Genomic DNA, 25,252 nt, shown 5'->3' with positions numbered 1-25,252 from the left:
TGTGTCTGACATCCAGCAATGACCTGGCCCCTGCTGTGAGGCCGCCGGTTGTTGCTGAATGTCCTGGACCATTTTTTGGTTGTTGCTCTCCTGCTGTGAAGCGCACATCGCTGTGTGTGACAGCGAGAGAGCAACGATCTGAATGTGCAGGGAGCAAGAGCTGGCTTCTGCGGACGCTGTAACCAAAGTACACATCAGGTAACCAAGCAAAGCGCTTTGCTTGGTTACCCAATATTTACCTTGGTTAACAGCGTCCGCAGAAGCTGGCTCCCTGCACACGTAGGCAAGGTACACATCGGGTAACTATAAGCAAAGCGCTTTGCTTAGTAACCCGATGTGTACTATGGTTACCAAGCACAGGGTCGTTACATGGGTGGCTGATCTCTGATCGCTGTGGAGGTCTGCCTGATTGACAGCTCACCAGCGACCATGTAGCGACGCTCCAGCGATCCCTGCCAAGTCAGATCGCTGGTCGGATCGCTGGAGCGTTGCTAAGTGTGACGGTACCTTTTAATGTGCCGAAAGACAATGTCAGAACATGAATCGTGCTACATGGCAGAGAGTCCGTATCCCACCAGCTGTATATATGTGTAGCACTCAGACACCCGGCAATGATAAAACACGGATTTTGCTGTGATTGACACATTTTTTTCTAGAAAAGTCAAAAAGTATTTGTAAAGGAGTAAATGTAAGGAGCTAGTAGCAAACCTTGAAAACAAGCCATTTGTAATGTGGAGAGTCTTTCTTCATTTACATTTGGAGGCTGACAAGTTTTTTCCAAAGGAAGAAAAAAAAAGTCTCACGTAGCGATGGCGCATGGCTCCTCAAATAGTGCGGAGATACGTGCATATTATTTTAATGGAAGACGTGTATTTCAGTCACCAATAATGTGACTCACCTGCTTCTCGTTCCCTGAATTACCAAATGTTTGTCTGATTCCCGACTGAAGAATATTGGAGATCCCCTCCATGCTGAAACGCTGTAGAAGAGCAGAGCTTTTGTCACAATGTGCACAGTAGAGGAATATCACTATGAAGATAATAAATTCACTATACAGATAAGCTCGGCAGCCCCCAGAGGGGAGAGGAATGACTTTACTTATTTTGTGTTGGTTTTTTGCCATAGGTGTTTGTACATGCGTCTATGTCTGTCTATGTGTGTGTGGTACCTTCATGGGCATCTGGCCGTTCCTCTCGGAGCGGTTGCTCTGCAGACTGAGCCCCTTCTCTTTCCTCCTCTTCTTCACCAGCTCTCTGTGTTCCTTCTGCTTGTTCTGCACCTCCAGCAGAGCCGTGATGAAGGAATTCTTCACCTCCTTCTCAAACTCCAGCTCATCTCGTCGAGCAAGATGCTGCACCAGCTCCTCCGAATAGTCGCAGATCGCCCGCTCCACGCGCTCCAGCAGCTGCGTCAGCTCCTCGGTGCTCATGTGCTGCAGACCGGCTGTATGGCAGAGCGGACACACAGGAAGAGTTATTCTACAGTATCCAATATAATACAATACTATATATATATATATATATATATATATATATATATATATATATATACACACACACACACACACACTACTCACAAAAAGTTAGGGGATATTTGGCTGCCAGGTGAAAAATCATAAAAAGTTCACGCTGCAGTGATATTCTATCATGACGGTCAGGCATTTAAGTGGAAGCAGCAATTCCAGCTGACAACGACGCCTCCTGCTGGTCATCAGTGGAGTTATTGCTTGCAGAGGCTGGCATCCCCCTCTTCTTCAAAAGCGGCCCTCAGGTTATTGAGGTTCTGGGGTACAGAGTTACAGCCTCTACACAGCGACTCAGCTGATGCCATAGGTTTTCTATGGGATTCAGGTCTGGAGAAAGTGCAGCCGCTCCATTTGAGGTTCCCCAGTTTCCAGTAGCCGCTAATGATGCAACATCGAGGAGCTGTAGCATTGACGGCCGGTGTTGTTCATGCAGAGGCAAAGTGACTGGCTTAATGATGTTATTCCAGTAGTGGGGATTGTCACTGTACCATCACACAGTGCAGGGCCGTTCTGTACTAACTAGACACACCGGCCCCCACTATAACCGCACCACCAAAGCCTCGTCTGCAGTGGCTGATGCACAGCGCTCTCCCTGACGACTCCAACATCAATGGCAGCTACAATTTACAATTTCTGCACAGCATGAATCGACTCATCAGTGACGTGCCCTGAGGCCACTGGTCCCTCGTCCAGTGTAGATAATGGCTGTGTCTGCAGGTGTGCTCAGGTAATCTTGCAAGTCGTCTAGTATACCGACCACGCTGATGTAAATGGTTTTGAATGGTCTGACGTGACACTTGGTGCCTTTCACCTTCGTTAAATGTGGCTGCGGTTGTGTGGCATTCATCATCCGGTTCCGTGGGACATTGATCCCAATGAAGAGGTCATCAGAGTGGGATGTGGCCAAAGGACGTCCACTTCTCTGCCTTTCTGTGACTCTTCCAGTCTCTCTGTGTCTCTGTACAACCTGCTGGTGACACTCTGTGACTCTCTAACCTCAGTGGCCACTTCCGTGTGAGAAAACCCTGCTAGAAGGCTCACAATAGTGCAGTGCTGCTGATCAATTGTTAGGTGTCATCTTGGTCTCATGATGTCAAAATGTGATCGCATTATTAGGCCTGTTTAATACCAATTCTAATTAAACCCCGAAATTTATTGGGCGATTCATAGATCAAACACTGGTTGTGAATTTTGCCATTAAGGCCGGTTTCACACATCCGGCTTTTTGCCGTTTTGCCGGATGCGGCGCTCTCCCGTACAGTTAATACAGTACAGTGACAGCGCAACAAGCGCCGGTCACATGCTGTCATGTGACCGGCGCATGTGACCCGGAAGTTACAGCGCTGTCACTGTACTGTATTAATTGTACGGGAGAGCGCCGCATCCGGCAAAACGGCAAAAAGCCGGATGTGTGAAACCGGCCTTAGCTCCTTGTTAGAGAACAACAAGTTGTGCAAAAAGTCCTGAGACACTGAACAGGTGGACATGAGCAGCCAAAAGATTAGAGAAGGTCACATTAAGATCACCTGAAAAGGTCAGGGGACATTTAGGAGTATCCATAGATTTCACCTGCACACACTAATGAGACCCTAATATATCTGCTAATGACATGATTAAATAAGGCACCACACAGGTTTGTAGTTTCTCGTTCACCTCTTTCTATCTATATTTGCAGGATATTTGTAATCGTAACAATGTTCTTTGTTTGACTGTGTTTCACTAGCTGGCCACCAGGGGGCACTGTGACTGTACCACCGCCCTACAGACAGATGATGTTGGAGTATAATAGGGATGGAATAGAGGTTTGTGCTCGGCCTACGCACCGCACATCACCACTGCTGGGGTCACACCTCTGGCATTTGCATGAGGTCCTCAGATTTCATCCATCAGATACCCAGTTTGCTAAATAGTAAAACGTGATCATAAAAATGGTTGTGATAAACCTTCCTGCCCATCAGAGTAGTGGAAAGGTTTATCAGTATGACCGGTTATAACATGCTGGACACAGAGCACAATGCAGGGTGCTGCGGTGCGTGGTGCTGCGGTGCGTGGTGCTGCGGTGCGTGGTGCGTGGTGCTGCGGTGCGTGGCGCTGCGGTGCGTGGCGCTGTGGTGCGTGGCTGCGGGGAGCGGTGCGTGGCTGTGGTGCGTGGTGCTGCGGTGCGTGGTGCTGCGGTGCGTGGCGCTGCGGTGCGTGGCGCTGCGGTGCGTGGCGCTGTGGTGCGTGGCTGCGGGGCGCGGTGCTGCGGTGCGTGGCTGCGGTGCGTGGCTGCGGGGCGTGGTGCTGTGGTGCGTGGCTGCGGTGCGTGGTGCTGCGGTGCAAGGCGCTGGTCCTCACCCTCTGCGCTCCAGTTATTGTTGAAGCTGTGACTCAGGGCCTGCATCTCCTGGAGGAGAACCGTGTCTGAGCGAGAGGAAACCTCTTCAAGGTCGTTCTCATCTTCCTCCAGCTCTTCCTCAGGATCCGGGGAGTTCTGCATCATCTCCTCAATCTCTTCAATCACCTGCAGGAGAAGCAGACGTTATTTACGAGGATATACCGGGATATTTTACTGAAAATATAGGACGTCTCCTATCCAAACACCCGCAGAAAAAGCCTGACACAAACACCCGCAGAAAAAGCCTGACACAAACACCCGCAGAAAAAGCCTGACACAAACACCCGCAGAAAAAGCCTGACAAAAACACCCGCAGAAAAAGCCTGACACAAACACCCGCAGAAAAAGCCTGACACAAACACCCGCAGAAAAAGCCTGACACAAACACCCGCAGAAAAAGCCTGACACAAACACCCGCAGAAAAAGCCTGACACAAACACCCGCAGAAAAAGCCTGACACAAACACCCGCAGAAAAAGCCTGACACAAACACCCGCAGAAAAAGCCTGACACATTGTATACAAAGTGCCCTGATCTGGAGTCAAACAGCTGCATGTGCAAGGGCTCAGGCTCCGGTCACTCCAGCCCTTATTACCCATGGGGCGCTGGGAACACCAGGCAAGAGAGCAAGAGTATTAACAAAATAAATAAGCATTTCTCTACAATAAGGCGATGTGCACACAGTGCTTTTTTTCCAGCACAAAAAAGCATATCTTGGCAGGAAAAAAAGCTGCTTTTTTCCATACTTTTTTCATGCTTCTTATCTATTGAGATAGGGAAAAAAGCAGGAAAAAAAAGCAGAAACAATTGAAAAGCTGCTTCTTTATTCAGCAACAAAAACAGCAAGGAAAAAAGAAGCAGCGTGTGCACAAGTCACGATTCTCATAGACTCTCAAGTAGAAAAAAAAGTGTTAAGTCCAGAGGTTATGACTAAGAGGTTACCCTCGAAACCAGTGTAAATCTGCACTATCCTGACATTTTTAATGTATCTCTGTATGTAAAAACAGAAAAAAATTATTCCGATGTTGAAATAAAACACGAGATTTTTTTACTGCCTTTTTCTACTTGGATCCTTGAAGGTGATTGTCGTGCACTGGGTACAGGGGAGCTGGTCTATTTTGTTTTTTTCTACTCTCATAGACTTTGCTGGGAGGTGTTTTTCTTGCTTTTTATTGATTAAAAAAAGCAAGGGAAAAAAAATCCCTGTGTGCACAAGACCTAAAAAAAAAGGTTTCCAGCGTAACTGTGTATTCTGCAGCCAGCCCCGCACTGTGATCATCCGGATTAAGGGATTCTTGATGTTTATGTGTTTGTTATTTAGAAAAATATTTTGTCCAATAAAAAACTATTGAAACAAAAAACAAATAAATCTTAAGCTATCCATAGTTTGGGGTCAATAAATCAAATGGACACCACATCTTGATCCACTGGACCCCAAGGCACAGTTTAAGCTTTATACTGGGTGTTAATAATGTGACCGGCCACACAGCGCAGAGTCGCAGCCTAAACTGACCACGGGTGCCCCGACTGTCAGACTCCACTCTACTTATGGATGTATTGGCTGAGAACGAGCCGCATCTGAGGCCTGTGGAGACCCTGAATCCACCTTCTGGACAGCAGTGCATAGGAGGCCTGTGGAGACCCTGAATCCACCCTCTGGACAGCAGTGCATTGGAGGCCTGTGGAGACCCTGAATCCACCCTCCGGACAGCAGTGCATTGGAGGCCTGTGGAGACCCTGAATCCACCCTCCGGACAGCAGTGCATTGGGGGCCTGTGGAGACCCTGAATCCACCCTCCGGACAGCAGTGCATAGGAGGCCTGTGGAGACCCTGAATCCACCCTCCGGACAGCAGTGCATAGGAGGCCTGTGGAGACCCTGAATCCACCCTCCGGACAGCAGTGCATTGGAGGCCTGTGGAGACCCTGAATCCACCCTCCGGACAGCAGTGCATAGGAGGCCTGTGGAGACCCTGAATCCACCCTCCGGACAGCAGTGCATAGGAGGCCTGTGGAGACCCTGAATCCACCCTCCGGACAGCAGTGCATTGGGGGCCTGTGGAGACCCTGAATCCACCCTCCGGACAGCAGTGCATAGGAGGCCTGTGGAGACCCTGAATCCACCCTCCGGACAGCAGTGCATAGGAGGCCTGTGGAGACCCTGAATCCACCCTCCGGACAGCAGTGCATTGGAGGCCTGTGGAGACCCTGAATCCACCCTCCGGACAGCAGTGCATTGGGGGCCTGTGGAGACCCTGAATCCACCCTCCGGACAGCAGTGCATTGGAGGCCTGTGGAGATCCTGAATCCACCCTCCGGACAGCAGTGCATTGGAGGCCTGTGGAGACCCTGAATCCACCCTCTGGACAGCAGTACATCGGAGGCCTGTGGAGACCCTGAATCCACCCTCCGTACAGCAATACATTGGAGGTCGGGGTCCTGCGTCTTCTTGGTGCACCTATTCCAGTGAGGTGATAGAAGTCTTTGGGACAAGCTCTTATTCTAGACTATTCCCGGTTTTCCTGCTTTCCTATAATGTCGTCTTACTTAATACTGTTACGTTCCCACTCTTTTCCTACATGTAGGTTCTTATTCATCCTTTGAGGCTTTCTTCCTAAGTGTCTTTTCTTTTGTGTCTTGTGATCTTCCTTGCCGCTTTTCTTGATTCAGACCCTGGATGATGGTGACTCGACCATCTCTGATCCTGATGCAGAGGAAAACCCCACCACACCGGCCGTCCTAAAAGCCATCAGTGGATGTCGCTGGGTGCTCGCCTTCATTGTCCCGGGCGGGCAGATATCACAGTCTGCTGCATTGTTCCACCCAGTAACAAAATATTACAAGACAGAACCAGAACAAACCCATTATAAGTCAAATGGGACCAGAGCCAAGCCGTCACGGATCCAGTAACAATAGCAGCAGCGTAAGCAAATCCTCCTTACAGCGATCACTTATATACAGGGCACTATAGGGTCACAGATGAAGGCTATAAATGGTGAACCCCATCACTGGGGGTCTTCTCCTGCAGACTAATGTGTGGGATCATGCCTGTACGCCCTTGCTGAGCATAGCACTGTGCAGAGACCACCAGGACACAGCGCCAGCAGGGGGACTGACCGAGCCGTCCCCCAGCACCGAGGCTGCCAGGCTATGCCCCCCCGGCTCCAAGCCACCCCACCCCAAAGACACAACATTAACACCAGGGGAGCTGGGATCACAACCTCCCGGTCCAGAGAGGACCGATCACAACTGGATCCTATTTACACCACATCTGTGCCCCCTAGAGGCTATAAAGGTACATTACAGCATTTGATTTTCCAGTGTCAGCAATCAGTATATAATAATAATATAATAATATATTTATTCATTTATATAGCGCTATTAATTCCACAGCACTTTACATACATTGGCAACACTGTCCCCATTGGGGCTCACAATCTAGAGTCCCTATCTGTATGTCTTTGGAGTGTGGGAGAATCCAGAGGAAACCCACACAAACACGGGGAGAACATACTAACTCCTTGCAGATGTTGTCCTTAGTGGGACTAGAACCCAGGACCCCAGCGCTGCAAGACTGCAGTGCTAACCACTGAGCCACCACAAGACTGCAGTGCTAACCACTGAGCCACCACAAGACTGCAGTGCTAACCACTGAGCCACCACAAGACTGCAGTGCTAATCACTGAGCCAGCACAAGACTGCACTGCTAACCACTGAGCCACCGCAAGACTACAGTGCTAACCACTGAGCCACCGCAAGACTACAGTGCTAACCACTGAGCCACCGTGCCGCCCGTATATATGATATACTGGGAGTCATATCATAAAGGGCACCTGTCAGCATGCTTATATGTGAACATGGTATGGTTATATGGTTATATAGGCTCTGGTTTTGTAAAGATGTGATGCGCCAGTCATAAGGAATCTACCATAAAAACCATATGCAAATCAGGCTGGATGTGCACTAAGGCGTGTCACTTCATTTGCAATAAGCTGCCCTATTGCACGGACACGCCCCCAGTGCACTCACAGCCTGATTTGCATATGTCATCTATATTAGATTTCTCCTTCCATTTTTATTGGGTGACTATACAGCCATAACAAATGTGCTGGCAGGGTCCCTATAACAAGGAAGTCCCTTTGGAAGAACAGCTTAGTGCATAAGAGCCGTTCAGGACTAAACTATAGATCTATGCTTAGGAGCAACACGGCGCATTTCATTGCACGTTGAATAGACATGAGAAAAAAAAATTCCATCCCTCATACGGTAAAATGATTGTGTCATTCAAAACTACAACTTGTCCCGCAAAGAAACAACCCTCAGGCAAAAAATCTGTCTCTTTAAGGACAGGCAGCTGAAAAAACGCAAAAAAAAACAAAAGCACAAGACCAAAAATTGCCCATGGCAAGAAAGGGTTAATATTGGTGTCCTCAATTTCTGCGCCGGACGAATTTGTTGCATCAGGAATCTGGACTAGGAGTCATATAGTGATCAATGAGCAGAAGATGGAAGGAAACATCAATCAAGGAAAGTGGCTACAAACGTGATCGATACTTTCTCTCCGGTGATCGTGAGCCCGTCCTGAGAGCGGGAGACGATAGAGGACGAGACCGCACACGGGGAATGTGGAAGCAGTTACCTCCCTTTACTCTTCACATTCTTTTTCTCTTTGCTGGATTTACTAGTTATGGGTCGGGATTGGTCTTGGATCAATGAAATGAGCCTAAATTCTTAATTTGTATAGTCAAAATTGTTACAAATTTCTGAAAAAAAAATTGCAATCGCACTTTGCATGAATGTCCAGGAAAGGATTAAAATAAAAAAAACCACAGTCGCCTGTTCCCTCTCCTGACTCCTCATATTGCCTGTTCCCTCTCCTGACCCCTTATATTGCCTGTTCCCTCTCCTGACCCCTTATATTGCCTGTTCCCTCTCCTGACCCCTTATATTGCCTGTTCCCTCTCCTGACCCCTTATATTGCCTGTTCCCTCTCCTGACCCCTTATATTGCCTGTTCCCTCTCCTGACCCCTTATATTGCCTGTTCCCTCTCCTGACCCCTTATATTGCCTGTTCCCTCTCCTGACCCCTTATATTGCCTGTTCCCTCTCCTGACCCCTTATATTGCCTGTTCCCTCTCCTGACCCCTTATATTGCCTGTTCCCTCTCCTGACCCCTTATATTGCCTGTTCCCTCTCCTGACCCCTTATATTGCCTGTTCCCTCTCCTGACCCCTTATATTGCCTGTTCCCTCTCCTGACCCCTTATATTGCCTGTTCCCTCTCCTGACCCCTTATATTGCCTGTTCCCTCTCCTGACCCCTTATATTGCCTGTTCCCTCTCCTGACCCCTTATATTGCCTGTTCCCTCTCCTGACCCCTTATATTGCCTGTTACCTCACCTGACTCCTGTGAGGCAAATCCCGGGATATGAAGATGAATTATGACTTCCAGTCATAATCGTTCATCACTCCCTGGCAGTGCCCCCCTCCCTTCTTGTTCTCAATGTCCAGCATCTGTGAAGGTGTTACACCTCCATGGCCATCTCCTGTGATATGGAGATGAGATGATGTGGGAACAATGGACACAGGAGGACTCCCTGCCGTGACCCTGTGGTAGGGGCTGCTATCTAATTAGCAAGCTTGGAAGTATCCAGACAGAACGACTCCAGTAAAAAATGGTTCATATCTCGCAAGCCATATTTCCGATAAATATGGCAACCATAAAAATGGTGTCTCCGCATGCGGACGATGCTGGCACACCCTTTTTATGGGAGCGGGAGCTTGGGAAATACCCCAGGCGTGATATCAGCCAATGGGGAACTAGTAGACGAGTCATGAGTCCTCTCATTCTGTAGCTAAATTCATAACTGTCACAATGAGAGCATTGGCGTCCGCCTACGACGCTCCCAGGCAAAGTTATGGCCCATATTCCATGTTGTGGATTGTCCATAACTCCAGCCAGGGGTGGAGCAGTGCTCCCTCTGAGGTCACTAAGGTAGGAGGGGACCTGGATTTGCCCAGGTTGATAACCCTACTTCGGCCATTTTCCAGCGTTCTTTCGCTGGGGGTCACGTGTAGGAAACATCTGTGGGAGTTCCTGGAAACCTGGCCTACAGCGCCCCCCTGTGGCCAGACGCACAAGGTAACTGCGGGAACTGTGTATGCCTGTTTGTAACCCATGCTTTATCTGTAACTGTACTCTGACATATGTATATTCTGTAGATTCCCTATTGTATATATTGTAGTTTCTAGTGTGCTTTAGGCTGATTAAATTATATAATTAATCTTGGGCTGTTCTGTTATCTCGATCTTGAATCCCACGTCTGTGTGTTCGGCTAATAGTTACCGTGAAGCGGTTGGTGGCAGCGAGTTGTGCCAAGGATTATTGTGGGGAGGCCAGTGAGATTCGGGGAGGTTTTATATATTCCGCCCGCGGAGGTCGGGGGAATATATACCCTACTCTCACCGGGGACCCTTCAATAATCGGCATAAGTAGTATAGCGGCCTCCTTGCTTATTGTTGGGCAATTCCATAATTGGCCTGACTATAAGAGGGGCGCTAGAGAGCGCGTCACGTGCTCTGTCTGTCGGTCGGGAGGTATAAAGGAGGGGTGACCCCCACTTGTTACCCCCCGATTGTGACGTACTGGTAGCCAGCGCGGGGGATTTCTGAGTGACCCCCCCGGTGGTTTGTGACATATTGGTGGCATAGCGGTGGGATCGAGATAATAGTGTGTGTGAGTGTGAGACCCATACTCCCAGACACTAAAGACTGCCTGCAGCAGCTGTGGCTGCTGGGGTCTTCAGACTAGCTCAACACTAGAGTGTCAGAGTGCAGATACTGTAAGGTGTGTGGAGGCATCAGGTGTCAGTTCTGTGTCAGTGACCAAAAGTCTGCAAGAATGGCTGAGAGCACCAGGAGCAAAGCCAAAGGAATGGCCGATGCTAAGGCCAGAGACGATGAGGAGGTTGTCCACGAGTCCTCCAGGAGCCAGACGCCAGAGAACAGCTCTGCAGAGGACATCGCACAACCTGGCACTGCTGGACAAAATGAGGAGGAGCTCGCCCAAGGGTCCTCAACGAGCCAGATGCCAGCCCTCCGCTCTGAAATGGACAGTGAATCACCTGGCTCTGCAGCGTGCCGCAGATCACCACTTGCCAATCCCTCCGGCCTGAGAGGTGCAGAGGCCCTCCTTCAAGCTGCCTTGGCCAGGCTTATGGCTGGAGACCGGGATACCTACGAGATACTCATGGCCGAGCGTGGGCGACAGGCAGCGCGTGACGCTGAGGCTGCGGAGCGGCAAGCAGCGCGTGACGCTGAGGCTGCGGAACGGCAAGCAGCGCGTGAGGCTGCGGAGCGGCAGGCAGCGCGTGAAGAGCGAGAGCGAGAGCGACAGGCAGACCGTGACTACCAGCTGCAGCTAGCTCAGCTCCGGCCCTCATCAGCCACATGTGACCTTCAAAACACCAAACTTCCAAAGGTCCGTGTTGAGGACTTCCCAGTGCTGGAGAAGGATGGAGACTTGGACTCTTTCCTGACTGCTTTTGAACGGACTTGCTTGCAGCACCATCTGGACAAGGATCAGTGGGCCAAATACCTGACCCCCCGTCTAAGGGGTAAGGCCCTGGATATCCTTGGGGACTTGCCTGCTGAGGCAGATCAGGGCTACGACACCATCAAGCGGGCCCTGATCCAACAGTACAACCTCACTCCAGAGTCCTACCGCAAGAAGTTCCGGACCCTGCAAAAGGGACCAAAGGACTCCTGGGCTGACCACCGGCGGGCACTTGCCCGAGCTGCCGACCACTGGACCCAAGGCCTGCAGCTTTCCACCGGACCGGAGATCCTGGACTTGTTCATCACGGAGCAACTCTTGTGGAACTGCCCTGAGGATCTCCGCCAGTTCATCCGAGACCAGAAGCCAAAGGGGTCCACGGCTACAGCTGCCCTGGCCGATGACTACACCAACAATCGGGCTCCTGAGGCCAGGAGAGCAGCCACCAGCAGCACCTGGAGAGGGGGTAAGATGAACTCTGCGACTGCCCCACCTGCCCCTAGACTGCAGGGGGTGTCCCCCTCAACTCCCCTCTCCAGGCCCGTGGCAGAACCAAGACGGTGCCACCAGTGCAACCTACCTGGACACTTCAAGGCCATGTGCCCTCAGCGTCCCAAGGCCCCGGCTCCGTCCCCGTCCCAAGGGCCGCCCAAGGTGTATTGTGTGGGTGGGGGTGGTGGTAGGTCCCTGGACAGCTTCCAACCTGTCACCGTCGGCCGGTCTGTGACCATAGGACTGCGAGACAGCGCCTCGGAGGTGACTCTGGTGCGGCCTGACATGGTGTCCCCCCAAGACTTGATCCCGGGAAAAACCCTCGCTGTCTCCGGGATTGGAGGCATTGACCCGGCGCTGCCTGTTGCTGACATTTATGTGGACTGGGGCGCAGGGCGAGGGGTGAGGGAGGTGGGGGTAACTGATCGGATCCCTGCAAACGTGCTACTTGGGACAGATTTGGGGCAGATAACCTCCCAGTTTGGGCCCCCCCCAAGGGCTGAACCTTCAGCCCGTACTGACATGACTCCTAACAATGTTAATGTGTTATCTATGAATGATGTAAGGGAGGAGGGAGTGAACTCTGATATTTCTGCTTGCATAGACACCATAGACACACACTCAGCTGCAGCTGTGACAGGGGAGGGGGTCAGAGAAAGGTGTGACAATGCCTCTACAAGTAACCAGCCAGTGAGCTGGGATCTGTTGCCCTCTGCAGGGATAAGCAGAGAGCAGGGTGCTGCAGGGGGAGGACCAGTGTGTGGGGTGGGGGCTACCACAGCAAATGTGGGGTCCCCAGAGATTTCACAGCGGGGTTCTGTTGCTGCAGGAGGGGAACAGGCAGGTGAGATTGGGGCCGGTCCAGGAGCGGAAGTGCTCCCAGGTAAGATCTCGGTGCATGGTTCCCCCACAACCGGGGTGTCAGGAAGCCAGGTAGGTCTGCCTGAACCGGCGACTTGGTCAGGAACGGAGGAGGAGCAGGCACGACCCACGGTCGCAGCGGCTGTGGCCGCTGTCACCCGCAGTGGGAGTGCTGGAAGCCAAGGGGCCTCCCGGAGGTCCGATAGCTCTTCCCCTTCTGACCAAGTGGCAGCCGAGTCAGGCGGAGGCCAGGACACAGGTCCCGGGGTACTGACCGAAGATGTGACAGTCTCGTCGATTCTGGCCACATCTAGTCAGGGGTTTCAGGCAGCGTTAGAAGCTGACGACAGCCTGAAAGCTCTTAAGGAGCAGGCGGCACAGCCTCCCTCGGACTCGGACCCGGAGCGAGTGGTCTGGGACCAAGGACGGCTGTACCGGGTCACGGTCCAGCAGGGTTCACCGGAGGCGTGGCCCAGGGACCGACAGTTGGTGGTACCCTATCCGTTCCGGACGGAGTTGTTGCGGATCGCACATGAGATTCCGATGGCCGGACACCTAGGGATCGCTAAGACCAAGGCCAGGTTAAACCAGCATTTCTACTGGCCAAAAATGGGGGCCGATGTGGCTGCCTACTGCCGTTCGTGTGAAACCTGTCAGAGAGTGGGGAAGGCGGGGCCACGCCCCAAAGCCCCACTGGTATCTCTGCCCATCATCGATGAGCCTTTCAGGAGGGTGGCTGTGGATCTGGTCGGCCCGCTGGCCATCCCCAGCAGCTCCGGGAAACGCTTCATACTGACGGTAGTGGACTATGCCACCCGGTACCCAGAAGCAGTGGCCTTGTCGTCCATTCGGGCTGACAAGGTGGCCACCGCATTGCTGGAGATTTTCTCCCGAGTGGGTTTTCCCCAGGAAATGCTCACTGACCGGGGGACCCAATTCATGTCCCAGCTGATGGAGGCCCTCTGTAAGCAAGTCCAGGTGCGACATCTGGTGGCCAGCCCGTACCATCCACAGACTAATGGCCTGTGCGAGCGGTTCAATGGCACCTTAAAGCAGATGCTTAAGATGTTGGTCGACTCCCATGGGCGTGACTGGGAGCGGTATCTCCCACACCTGTTATTTGCTTACCGGGAGGTTCCACAGGCCTCAACAGGATTCTCACCGTTTGAGCTCCTGTACGGGCGACGTGTGCGGGGCCCCCTGGCTCTGGTGAAAGAGGCTTGGGAAGGGGATTTGGCCACCCCTGGAGTGTCGGTTATCGAGTATGTCATGCGCTTCCGGGACAAAATGCAGGCCTTGACGCAACTGGTACACGACAATATGGCTCAAGCCCAGGCCAATCAGAAGCGTTGGTACGACCAGAACGCTTGTGAGAGGACCTACCAAGTGGGTCAAAAGGTGTGGGTACTGGTCCCCGTACCACAGGACAAGCTTCAGGCAGCCTGGGAAGGCCCATACCTCGTGTACCAGCAGCTCAACCCTGTGACGTACCTGGTCACCCTGGACCCTGCCCGTGGAAGGCGGAAGCCCTTCCATGTGAACATGATGAAGGCACATCATGAGCGGGAGGCATGTGCGCTCCCCGTGTGCAACCTGCCCGAGGAGGGAGAAGCGGAAACCCTCTTGGATATGCTAGCCCAGGTTAGGGCAGGCGGATCCATTGAGGATGTGGAGGTTGGCCACCAGCTCTTGGAGGACCAACGGTCCCAGCTGTGGGCCACCCTACACCCCTTCCGGGGGTTGTTTACCAACCAGCCCGGAAGGACTAACTTGGCTGTCCATCACGTGGACACTGGGGATCATCCCCCGATCCGGCGTTCAGCATATCGGGTCTCCCTGGAGGTGCAGCAACACATGCGCCAGGAGATTGACGAGATGCTGAAGCTGGGGGTGATCCAGGCATCCAACAGCGCTTGGGCCTCGCCTGTAGTCCTCGTCCCTAAGAAGGACCGAACCACTCGGTTCTGCGTGGACTACAGGGGGCTCAATGCTGTCACGGTCGCCGATGCGTACCCAATGCCACGCATCGATGACCTGCTCGATCAGTTGGCCGGGGCTCAGTACCTGACCATCATGGATCTGAGCCGGGGATATTGGCAGATCCCCCTGACTCGCAAGGCCAGGGAACGCTCTGCCTTTATTACCCCATTTGGACTATACGAGTCCACGGTGATGCCATTCGGGATGAGGAATGCCCCTGCCACTTTCCAGCGGATGGTCAACACCCTGCTCAAGGGACTTGAAGGGTACGCGGCCGCGTACCTGGATGACATTGCCGTCTTCAGTCCCACCTGGGAGGACCACCTAGAGCATCTAGCACAGGTGCTCAGGCGGATCCACCGGGCAGGTTTGACCATCAAGCCGGGAAAGTGTCAGCTGGCCATGAGCGAGGTCCAGTACCTCGGTCACCGGGTAGGCGGGAGAACACTGAAGCCCGAGCCTGAGAAAGTGGAGGCCATCGCATCCTGGCCCACCCCCAGGACCAAGAAGCAGGTGATGTCCTCCTTGGGGACCGCTGGGTACTATAGGAGGTTTGTTCCATGCTATAGTAGCCTGGCAAAGCCCTTGACGGACCTCACCAAGAAGAAGCTGCCCTCTGCAGTCGATTGGACAATGGACTGCGAGACAGCCTTCCAGGCCCTAAAGGACGCCCTGTCCAGCCCGCCCGTGCTACAGGCAGCCGACTTCACGCGGCCGTTTGTAGTACAGACCGACGCCAGTGACTTCGGCCTCGGTGCGGTGCTCAGCCAGGTGGACTCTGCGAGCCAAGAGCACCCAGTCTTGTACCTGAGCAGGAAGCTGTTACCAAGGGAAGTGGCCTATTCCACGATGGAGAAGGAGTGCCTGGCCATAGTGTGGGCCCTGCAGCGTCTGCAACCCTATCTATACGGGCGCCACTTCATCGTGGAGACGGACCACAATCCCCTCAGCTGGTTGCACACCGTCTCTGGGACGAATGGGCGATTGTTGCGATGGAGCCTTGCGCTCCAGCAATACAACTTCACCATTCGCCACAAAAGGGGCCGTGACCACGGTAACGCAGACGGGCTGTCCCGACAAGGAGAGGTCGCGGACGGGCGCACGGGGGAACACCGGAGTGTGCTGCCCCCTAGCGCCCTCAAAAGGGGGGAGGTGTGAGGCAAATCCCGGGATATGAAGATGAATTATGACTTCCAGTCATAATCGCTCATCACTCCCTGGCAGTGCCCCCCTCCCTTCTTGTTCTCAATGTCCAGCATCTGTGAAGGTGTTACACCTCCATGGCCATCTCCTGTGATATGGAGATGAGATGATGTGGGAACAATGGACACAGGAGGACTCCCTGCCGTGACCCTGTGGTAGGAGCTGCTATCTAATTAGCAAGCTTGGAAGTATCCAGACAGAACGACTCCAGTAAAAAATGGTTCATATCTCGCAAGCCATATTTCCGATAAATATGGCAACCATAAAAATGGTGTCTCCGCATGCGGACGATGCTGGCACACCCTTTTTATGGGAGCGGGAGCTTGGGAAATACCCCAGGCGTGATATCAGCCAATGTGGAACTAGTAGACGAGTCATGAGTCCTCTCATTCTGTAGCTAAATTCATAACTGTCACAATGAGAGCATTGGCGTCCGCCTACGACGCTCCCAGGCAAAGTTATGGCCCATATTCCATGTTGTGGATTGTCCATAACTCCAGCCAGGGGTGGAGCAGTGCTCCCTCTGAGGTCACTAAGGTAGGAGGGGACCTGGATTTGCCCAGGTTGATAACCCTACTTCGGCCATTTTCCAGCGTTCTTTCGCTGGGGGTCACGTGTAGGAAACATCTGTGGGAGTTCCTGGAAACCTGGCCTACAGCGCCCCCCTGTGGCCAGACGCACAAGGTAACTGCGGGAACTGTGTATGCCTGTTTGTAAACCATGCTTTATCTGTAACTGTACTCTGACCTATGTATATTCTGTAGATCTCCTATTGTATATATTGTAGTTTCTAGTGTGGCTTTAGGCTGATTAAATTATATAATTAATCTTGGGCTGTTCTGTTATCTCGATCTTGAATCCCACGTCTGTGTGTTCGGCTAATAGTTACCGTGAAGCGGTTGGTGGCAGCGAGTTGTGCCAAGGATTATTGTGGGGAGGCCAGTGAGATTCGGGGAGGTTTTATATATTCCGCCCGCGGAGGTCGGGGGAATATATACCCTACTCTCACCGGGGACCCTTCAATAATCGGCATAAGTAGTATAGCGGCCTCCTTGCTTATTGTTGGGCAATTCCATAATTGGCCTGACTATAAGAGGGGCGCTAGAGAGCGCGTCACGTGCTCTGTCTGTCGGTCGGGAGGTATAAAGGAGGGGTGACCCCACTTGTTACCCCCCGATTGTGACGTACTGGTAGCCAGCGCGGGGGATTTCTGAGTGACCCCCCCGGTGGTTTGTGACAACTCCTTATATTGCCTGTTCCCTCTCCTGACTCCTTATGTGGCCTGTTCCCTCTCCTGACCCCTTATATTGCCTGTTCTCTCTCCTGACCCCTTATATTGCCTGTTCCCTCTCCTGACTCCTTATGTTGCCTGTTCCCTCTCCTGACTCCTTATGTTGCCTGTTCCCTCTCCTGACTCCTTTTATTGCCTGTTCTCTCTCCTGACTCCTTATATTGCCTGTTCCCTCTCCTGACCCCTTATGTTGCCTGTTCCCTCTCCTGACTCCTTATATTGCCTGTTCCCTCTCCTGACCCCTTATATTGCATGTTCCCTCTCCTGACTCCTTATATTGCCTGTTCCCTCTCCTGACCCCTTATATTGCCTGTTCTCTCTCCTGACCCCTTATATTGCCTGTTCCCTCTCCTGACTCCTTATATTGCCTGTTCCCTCTCCTGACTCCTTATGTTGCCTGTTCCCTCTCCTGACTCCTTATGTTGCCTGTTCCCTCTCCTGACTCCTTATATTGCCTGTTCCCTCTCCTGACCGCTTATATTGCCTGTTCCCTCTCCTGACCCCTTATATTGCCTGTTCCCTCTCCTGACTCCTTATATTGCCTGTTCCCTCTCCTGACTCCTTATGTTGCCTGTTCCCTCTCCTGACTCCTTTTATTGCCTGTTCCCTCTCCTGACTCCTTATATTGCCTGTTCCCTCTCCTGACTCCTTATGTTGCCTGTTCCCTCTCCTGACTCCTTATGTTGCCTGTTCCCTCTCCTGACTCCTTTTATTGCCTGTTCCCTCTCCTGACTCCTTTTATTGCCTGTTCCCTCTCCTGACTCCTTATGTTGCCTGTTCCCTCTCCTGACTCCTTATATTGCCTGTTCCCTCTCCTGACTCCTTATATTGCCTGTTCCCTCTCCTGACCCCTTATATTGCCTGTTCCCTCTCCTGACCCCTTATATTGCCTGTTCCCTCTCCTGACCCCTTATATTGCCTGTTCCCTCTCCTGACTCCTTATGTTGCCTGTTCCCTCTCCTGACTCCTTATGTTGCCTGTTCCCTCTCCTGACTCCTTATATTGCCTGTTCCCTCTCCTGACTGCTTATATTGCCTGTTCCCTCTCCTGACCCCTTATATTGCCTGTTCCCTCTCCTGACTCCTTATATTGCCTGTTCCCTCTCCTGACTCCTTATGTTGCCTGTTCCCTCTCCTGACTCCTTTTATTGCCTGTTCCCTCTCCTGACTCCTTATATGGCCTGTTCCCTCTCCTGACTCCTTATGTTGCCTGTTCCCTCTCCTGACTCCTTTTATTGCCTGTTCCCTCTCCTGACTCCTTTTATTGCCTGTTCCCTCTCCTGACTCCTTATGTTGCCTGTTCCCTCTCCTGACCCCTTATATTGCCTGTTACCTCACCTGACTCCTTATATTGCCTGTTCCCTCTCCTGACTCCTTATGTGGCCTGTTCCCTCTCCTGACCCCTTATATTGCCTGTTCTCTCTCCTGACCCCTTATATTGCCTGTTCCCTCTCCTGACTCCTTATGTTGCCTGTTCCCTCTCCTGACTCCTTATGTTGCCTGTTCCCTCTCCTGACTCCTTTTATTGCCTGTTCCCTCTCCTGACTCCTTATATTGCCTGTTCCCTCTCCTGACTCCTTATATTGCCTGTTCCCTCTCCTGACTCCTTATATTGCCTGTTCCCTCTCCTGACTCCTTATATTGCCTGTTCCCTCTCCTGACTCCTTATATTGCCTGTTCCCTCTCCTGACTCCTTATATTGCCTGTTCCCTCTCCTGACCCCTTATATTGCCTGTTCCCTCTCCTGACCCCTTATATTGCCTGTTCCCTCTCCTGACCCCTTATATTGCCTGTTCCCTCTCCTGACTCCTTATGTTGCCTGTTCCCTCTCCTGACTCCTTATGTTGCCTGTTCCCTCTCCTGACTCCTTATATTGCCTGTTCCCTCTCCTGACTGCTTATGTTGCCTGTTCCCTCTCCTGACCCCTTATATTGCCTGTTCCCTCTCCTGACTCCTTATATTGCCTGTTCCCTCTCCTGACTCCTTATGTTGCCTGTTCCCTCTCCTGACTCCTTTTATTGCCTGTTCCCTCTCCTGACTCCTTATATTGCCTGTTCCCTCTCCTGACTCCTTATGTTGCCTGTTCCCTCTCCTGACTCCTTATGTTGCCTGTTCCCTCTCCTGACTCCTTATGTTGCCTGTTCCCTCTCCTGACTCCTTATGTTGCCTGTTCCCTCTCCTGACTCCTTTTATTGCCTGTTCCCTCTCCTGACTCCTTTTATTGCCTGTTCCCTCTCCTGACTCCTTATGTTGCCTGTTCCCTCTCCTGACTCCTTATATTGCCTGTTCCCTCTCCTGACCCCTTATATTGCCTGTTCCCTCTCCTGACCCCTTATATTGCCTGTTCCCTCTCCTGACTCCTTATATTGCCTGTTCCCTCTCCTGACTCCTTATATTGCCTGTTCCCTCTCCTGATTTCTTATGTCACCTGTTCCCTCTCCTGTTTTCTTATGTCGCCTGTTCCCTCTCCTGATTTCTTATGTCGCCTGTTCCCTCTCCTGATTTCTTATGTCGCCTGTTCCCTCTCCTGATTTCTTATGTCGCCTGTTCCCTCACCTGACTCCTTATATTGCCTGTTCCTTCTCCTGACTCCTTATGTCGCCTGTTCCCTCTCCTGATTTCTTATGTCGCCTGTTCCCTCTCCTGATTTCTTATGTCGCCTGTTCCCTCTCCTGATTTCTTATGTCGCCTGTTCCCTCACCTGACTCCTCATGTCGCCTGTTCCCTCTCCTGATTTCTTATGTCACCTGTTCCCTCACCTGACCACAGGCGGTCCACAGGGCTCTCATCTGGTGGCCACGGACAGATGACGTGGCCGCCAGACCAGGGTCCAGTGGATCCATCCGTTCATCTCTAGATGGTCCCAGTACAGATTAGAGAAGGATATGTTACCCGGTAGAGAGGTCGCCAGAGACTGCAGGTAACATGGCGTTAGCTTTACACAGAGAATCCCTGACTATAAACTAATGATCAGTATAAGTATACCCGGCACGTCTGCAGCTGGTGGGATAAGGCCGAGTGATGAGAAGGGTCCGACAGTTTCCATAGCAGCAATCTCCATCCTGCGCCTTCTTCCCTGCTGAGTACTGACGTCTGTGGTCACGCGACCGCACGGCCGTCCCCGCTCCTCACGTCCCGGTGTTTATCACCACACCAGGCACATAACCAGCCTCGGTGATGCACTCACACCGGACCCAGCATGTGATGGCGATGGCGGAAACTCACTACGGATGGATACAGCGAGGCGGCTGCGTGTCACATCCATCCCTGTGCACTTATAGTCACCGATACCTCAATATGGCCACAACCACCGGCCTGGAGACCAGTAACAGACCCTCAGCTTCACTCTGCACAAATAATGAGCTGCAAACAGCAGAAGACAAGTCAGAAGTATCAGGAATCACATTAATGAGCGGACGCAGCCGCAGACACAATTACTACAAGAAAATAATCATTTACACTGCAGGTATAGAACTAGTGTAAAAGAAACCTGATACGAGAAACGTCCCAAACAAGATCATAAATCATGTCCGGGTGGCCGCCTGAACTGACTGCATTGTGTAACGACTCTCCACGTCCCAGATCATCCAGGAACGGAAACATTACTGACCTCAACCCCGCAGCCCATACAAAAAAACGCAGGGGGCACGGGACGATGGACATCACTGGAAGAAAAGACGATGGCAGCGGTCATTTCTTACACTGCTCCGGTAACATGAGGACTGATCTCCACCAAACAATCAGATTTACAGTGAGACATTTCTGATGAATGAGACCCGAAACGCGTCATCCTGTACAAACCACACACAGGTCACAAGAGAATAGGACACTTTTGTTAGTCTGACACATTGGCAGTTCTCAGGACGCCAGATATCAGAATATACCGCACTTCTCTGTAGATACAAGTATATAACACTAGAGAAGTGTTGAAAATGATTGAGATATGTATGTAATTGCCATTGTATGTAAAGCACTGTGGAATTAACAGCGCTATATAAATGAATATTATAATTATATTATTATAAATATTATAGATATATATGATGTTTACAATAACGAAGGATACATTTTTTTTTCACCAACAATTTCTTAGGGTCAACAAAAGGAGTGGGGGGTAATAAAAAAAAAAAAAAAAACATCCATCCCCAATGTCCTGGCACATGAATGGTCAGACTCTGCCCCTGCAGCAGCGGCCACGTACGCCACGTTTCCTGTACCTGGTCGGCGGTCAGCAGCGGCCACGTACGCCACGTTTCCTGTACCTGGTCGGCGGTCAGCAGCGGCTCCTCGTTGATACCGGAATCGTTCTCACTCTTCTCATTCATTTCTTCCTCCTCTTTCTCGTGGAACTGAAATCAGAAAACAAAAAAGGTTTTATACAGAAAGTCGGTTCCTGGACAATAATTAATGGAGCAATAATTGTCATTTATTGATAAGCGTCTCGGCCTGGCAGCAGCCGTATTGCAGGATATGTAATCATCCAGAAGACACGGTGCAGGCTTCCGGGGGCAGATTACTGGCGGAGCTCTCCTTAGTAACAAAGCTAAATGTTGCTAGCAGCGTCTGAGCGGCACTGGCCGAGAACAATCTGCCCCATAAGACCCCCGCTAGGAAAAAGTCATTAATGCTGACAGGAGAAAGAAAGGGAAAGAAAGTAGCAGAAAATAAAACAGGGTTTATAAGTTGATTTCAAGGCTTGGGATCATATAGAATTGCACCTAAACAGCAAAGGACGTGAGCACTTTTGCAACCAATTTTTCCATGCATCTACAATCAAATTTTAATTCTAGAAATTAAAAATCTTCTACTTTTTTAGGTCTAAAGGTCGGAGACAAATGTGTGTCTCCATGGTTACAGACTAAACACAATATATGTGGCGTCTGATCCTGCAGCCACAGTCCATGCCACTTACAAAGCTATGGTAAAGACGTGAATTATGACACGGATAATGAGAGTTGTGCCCAGACTGTAAAATAGCAGATAACGTATCGGAAGCTGGGACTCCCAGAGATCAGGAGACTGCGGCTGTGGACTCCGAGAACCGGTCTCTGCAGAGCCCCATCCTGAATCTGCAGAGCCCCTTCCTCAATCTGCAGAGCCCCGTCCTGAATCTGCAGAGCCCCATCCTGAATCTGCAGAGCCCCATCCTGAATCTGCAGAGCCCCTTCCTCAATCTGCAGAGCCCCTTCCTCAATCTGCAGAGCCCCATCCTGAATCTGCAGAGCCCCGTCCTGAATCTGCAGAGCCCCGTCCTGAATCTGCAGAGCCCCATCCTGAATTTGCAGAGCCCCATCCTCAATCTGCAGAGCCCCGTCCTGAATCTGCAGAGCCCCATCCTGAATCTGCAGAGCCCCTTCCTCAATCTGCAGAGCCCCTTCCTGAATCTGCAGAGCCCCTTCCTGAATCTGCAGAGCCCCTTCCTGAATCTGCAGAGCCCCATCCTGAATCTGCAGAGCCCCATCCTCAATCTGCAGAGCCCCGTCCTGAATCTGCAGAGCCCCATCCTGAATCTGCAGAGCCCCTTCCTCAATCTGCAGAGCCCCTTCCTGAATCTGCAGAGCCCCTTCCTGAATCTGCAGAGCCCCTTCCTGAATCTGCAGAGCCCCATCCTGAATCTGCAGAGCCCCATCCTGAATCTGCAGAGCCCCATCCTCAATCTGCAGAGCCCCGTCCTGAATCTGCAGAGCCCCATCCTGAATTTGCAGAGCCCCATCCTCAATCTGCAGAGCCCCGTCCTGAATCTGCAGAGCCCCATCCTGAATCTGCAGAGCCCCTTCCTCAATCTGCAGAGCCCCTTCCTGAATCTGCAGAGCCCCTTCCTGAATCTGCAGAGCCCCTTCCTGAATCTGCAGAGCCCCATCCTGAATTTGCAGAGCCCCATCCTCAATCTGCAGAGCCCCGTCCTGAATCTGCAGAGCCCCATCCTGAATCTGCAGAGCCCCTTCCTCAATCTGCAGAGCCCCTTCCTGAATCTGCAGAGCCCCTTCCTGAATCTGCAGAGCCCCTTCCTGAATCTGCAGAGCCCCATCCTGAATCTGCAGAGCCCCATCCTGAATCTGCAGAGCCCCATCCTCAATCTGCAGAGCCCCGTCCTGAATCTGCAGAGCCCCTTCCTGAATCTGCAGAGCCCCATCCTGAATCTGCAGAGCCCCATCATGAATGGAGCGGAGGGGCATGTACTGGATCTGTATTATACTGTCTATGGGACCGCAGGTGAATGCCTGTGCAGCGCTCCGCTATTTCCAGCAGTACTGTAGACAATGAATGGAGAGAAGGCCGAGCTTGTAAACCACTGCCAAAGTGAAGACAGGGCTCTGCAGAGTCAATATGAAAATACCACCTGAAACCAGATAAAAGGGGAGAAGTTGACTGAATCTGTGCACTGTGTGCCACACTAAGCATGGAAAACAGAAAGAAAAGAGAACTGTTGGAGGACTTGACAACCAAAATCGTTGCAAAAGGTCACCAATCTCAAGGTCACGAGTCCAGCTCAAGAGATCTTGATATTCCTTTCTCCACAGTGCGCAACAAAATAAAAAAGTTTACAACCCACGGCAATGTGGCTAATCTCCCTGGATGGCAGAGAAAAACTGATGAAATGTTTTAATGCAGGAAAGTCCGGATGGTGGATCAAGGTTCAAAGAAACTGAAGCTGTCCTGATGGCTCAGGGTTCATCAGTGTCAGCGCCAACTATCCGTCCACTTTTGTATGAAATTAAATGCTATGGAGGAGACCCAAGAGGACTCCACTGCTGACACAGACAGAAAAAAGCTAGGCTGCAGTTTACCAAAATGTACGTAAGTAACTGGGAAAGCATCTTGTGGACAGATGAGACAAAGATAGAACTTTTTGGTAAAGCGCAACATTCAGCTGCTCACCAAAAACGGAATGAGACTTCCAAAGGAAGGAACACAGCACCTACAGTCACATATGGTGGAAGTCGGAGATCTTTTGCTGCATCTGTATGCAAGACATGAAATCAGAACATTACCAAGGGATTTTGGGTAGCAATGTAGAGCCTGGTGTCAGAAAACTGGGTTTGCATCCTAGGTCATGGGTCTTTTAGCAGGGCAAAAGGGTAACAATGTATTGAACTTTTCACTGTCAGGCTCCATAGCTCACCGTCCTCTACAGCTTTGATCTTGAGACCACCATCATTTTATAGACAATCATCTTGGCTTCTCATATATAAATGTACCTTGCAACAATTTAGCGTATGATTAGTTATGCAGATTCTTGTCATGTCACTGCATTGTTACTGTTTTCCTCCTAAACATTAATTTTTATTATTTTGTAAATCTACCTTTTGCTTTCAGCACTAACTGAATCCTTCTGGGCTCTTGATCAGATTCAAACATGTCTGGACCGAAATCTGATCACAGGTCTCTTCTCCACGTTCCCAGTGTTGGTGTATACTGGTCAGGTCTCTTCTCCACGTTCCCAGTGTTGGTGTATACTGGTCAGGTCTCTTCTCCATGTTCCCAGTGTTGGTGTATACTGGTCAGGTCTCTTCTCCACGTTCCCAGTGTTTGTGTATACTGGTCAGGTCTCTTCTCCACGTTCCCAGTGTTGGTATATACTGGTCAGGTCTCTTCTCCACGTTCACAGTGTTGGTGTATACTGGTCAGGTCTCTTCTCCACGTTCCCAGTGTTGGTTTGTACTGGTCAGGTCTCTTCTCCATGTTCCCAGTGTTGTTGTATACTGGTCAGGTTTCTTCTCCACGTTCCCAGTGTTGGTGTATACTGGTCAGGTCTCTTCTCCATGTTCCCAGTGTTGGTGTATACTGGTCAGGTCTCTTCTCCATGTTCCCAGTGTCGGTGTATACTGGTCAGGTCTCTTCTCCACATTCCCAGTGTTGGTGTATACTGGTCAGGTTTCTTCTCCACGTTCCCAGTGTCGGTGTATACTGGTCAGGTCTCTTCTCCACATTCCCAGTGTTGGTGTATACTGGTCAGGTGTCTTCTCCATGT

At 51.3% G+C, this 25,252-nt stretch overlaps 1 protein-coding gene across 5 annotated transcripts in view; it reads right to left on the bottom strand.

Moving 5' to 3' along the window:
* FEZ1 (fasciculation and elongation protein zeta 1) overlaps positions 1 to 25,252 on the bottom strand; it is a 143,563-nt gene that overhangs the window by 6,714 nt on the left and 111,597 nt on the right. For 3 of the 5 annotated variants that reach the window (XM_075328086.1, XM_075328088.1, XM_075328089.1), the window contains 4 exons: positions 21,498 to 21,629; positions 3,863 to 4,028; positions 1,169 to 1,443; positions 899 to 979 (listed from right to left, as the gene is read on the bottom strand). In XM_075328086.1, coding sequence (XP_075184201.1) covers positions 899 to 979; positions 1,169 to 1,443; positions 3,863 to 4,028; positions 21,498 to 21,629 — 654 coding nt within the window. The remainder of the gene's footprint in view (positions 1 to 898; positions 980 to 1,168; positions 1,444 to 3,862; positions 4,029 to 21,497; positions 21,630 to 25,252) is intronic. The other 2 variants (XM_075328087.1, XM_075328090.1) reach the window with 1 other exon arrangement.

Source organism: Anomaloglossus baeobatrachus, chromosome 11 (assembly GCF_048569485.1).
Source record: "Anomaloglossus baeobatrachus isolate aAnoBae1 chromosome 11, aAnoBae1.hap1, whole genome shotgun sequence".
NCBI classification, from domain to species: domain Eukaryota; kingdom Metazoa; phylum Chordata; class Amphibia; order Anura; family Aromobatidae; genus Anomaloglossus; species Anomaloglossus baeobatrachus.
Note: the sequence above shows the minus strand (reverse complement) of the source record. Positions and strands in the feature narration are given on the sequence as shown.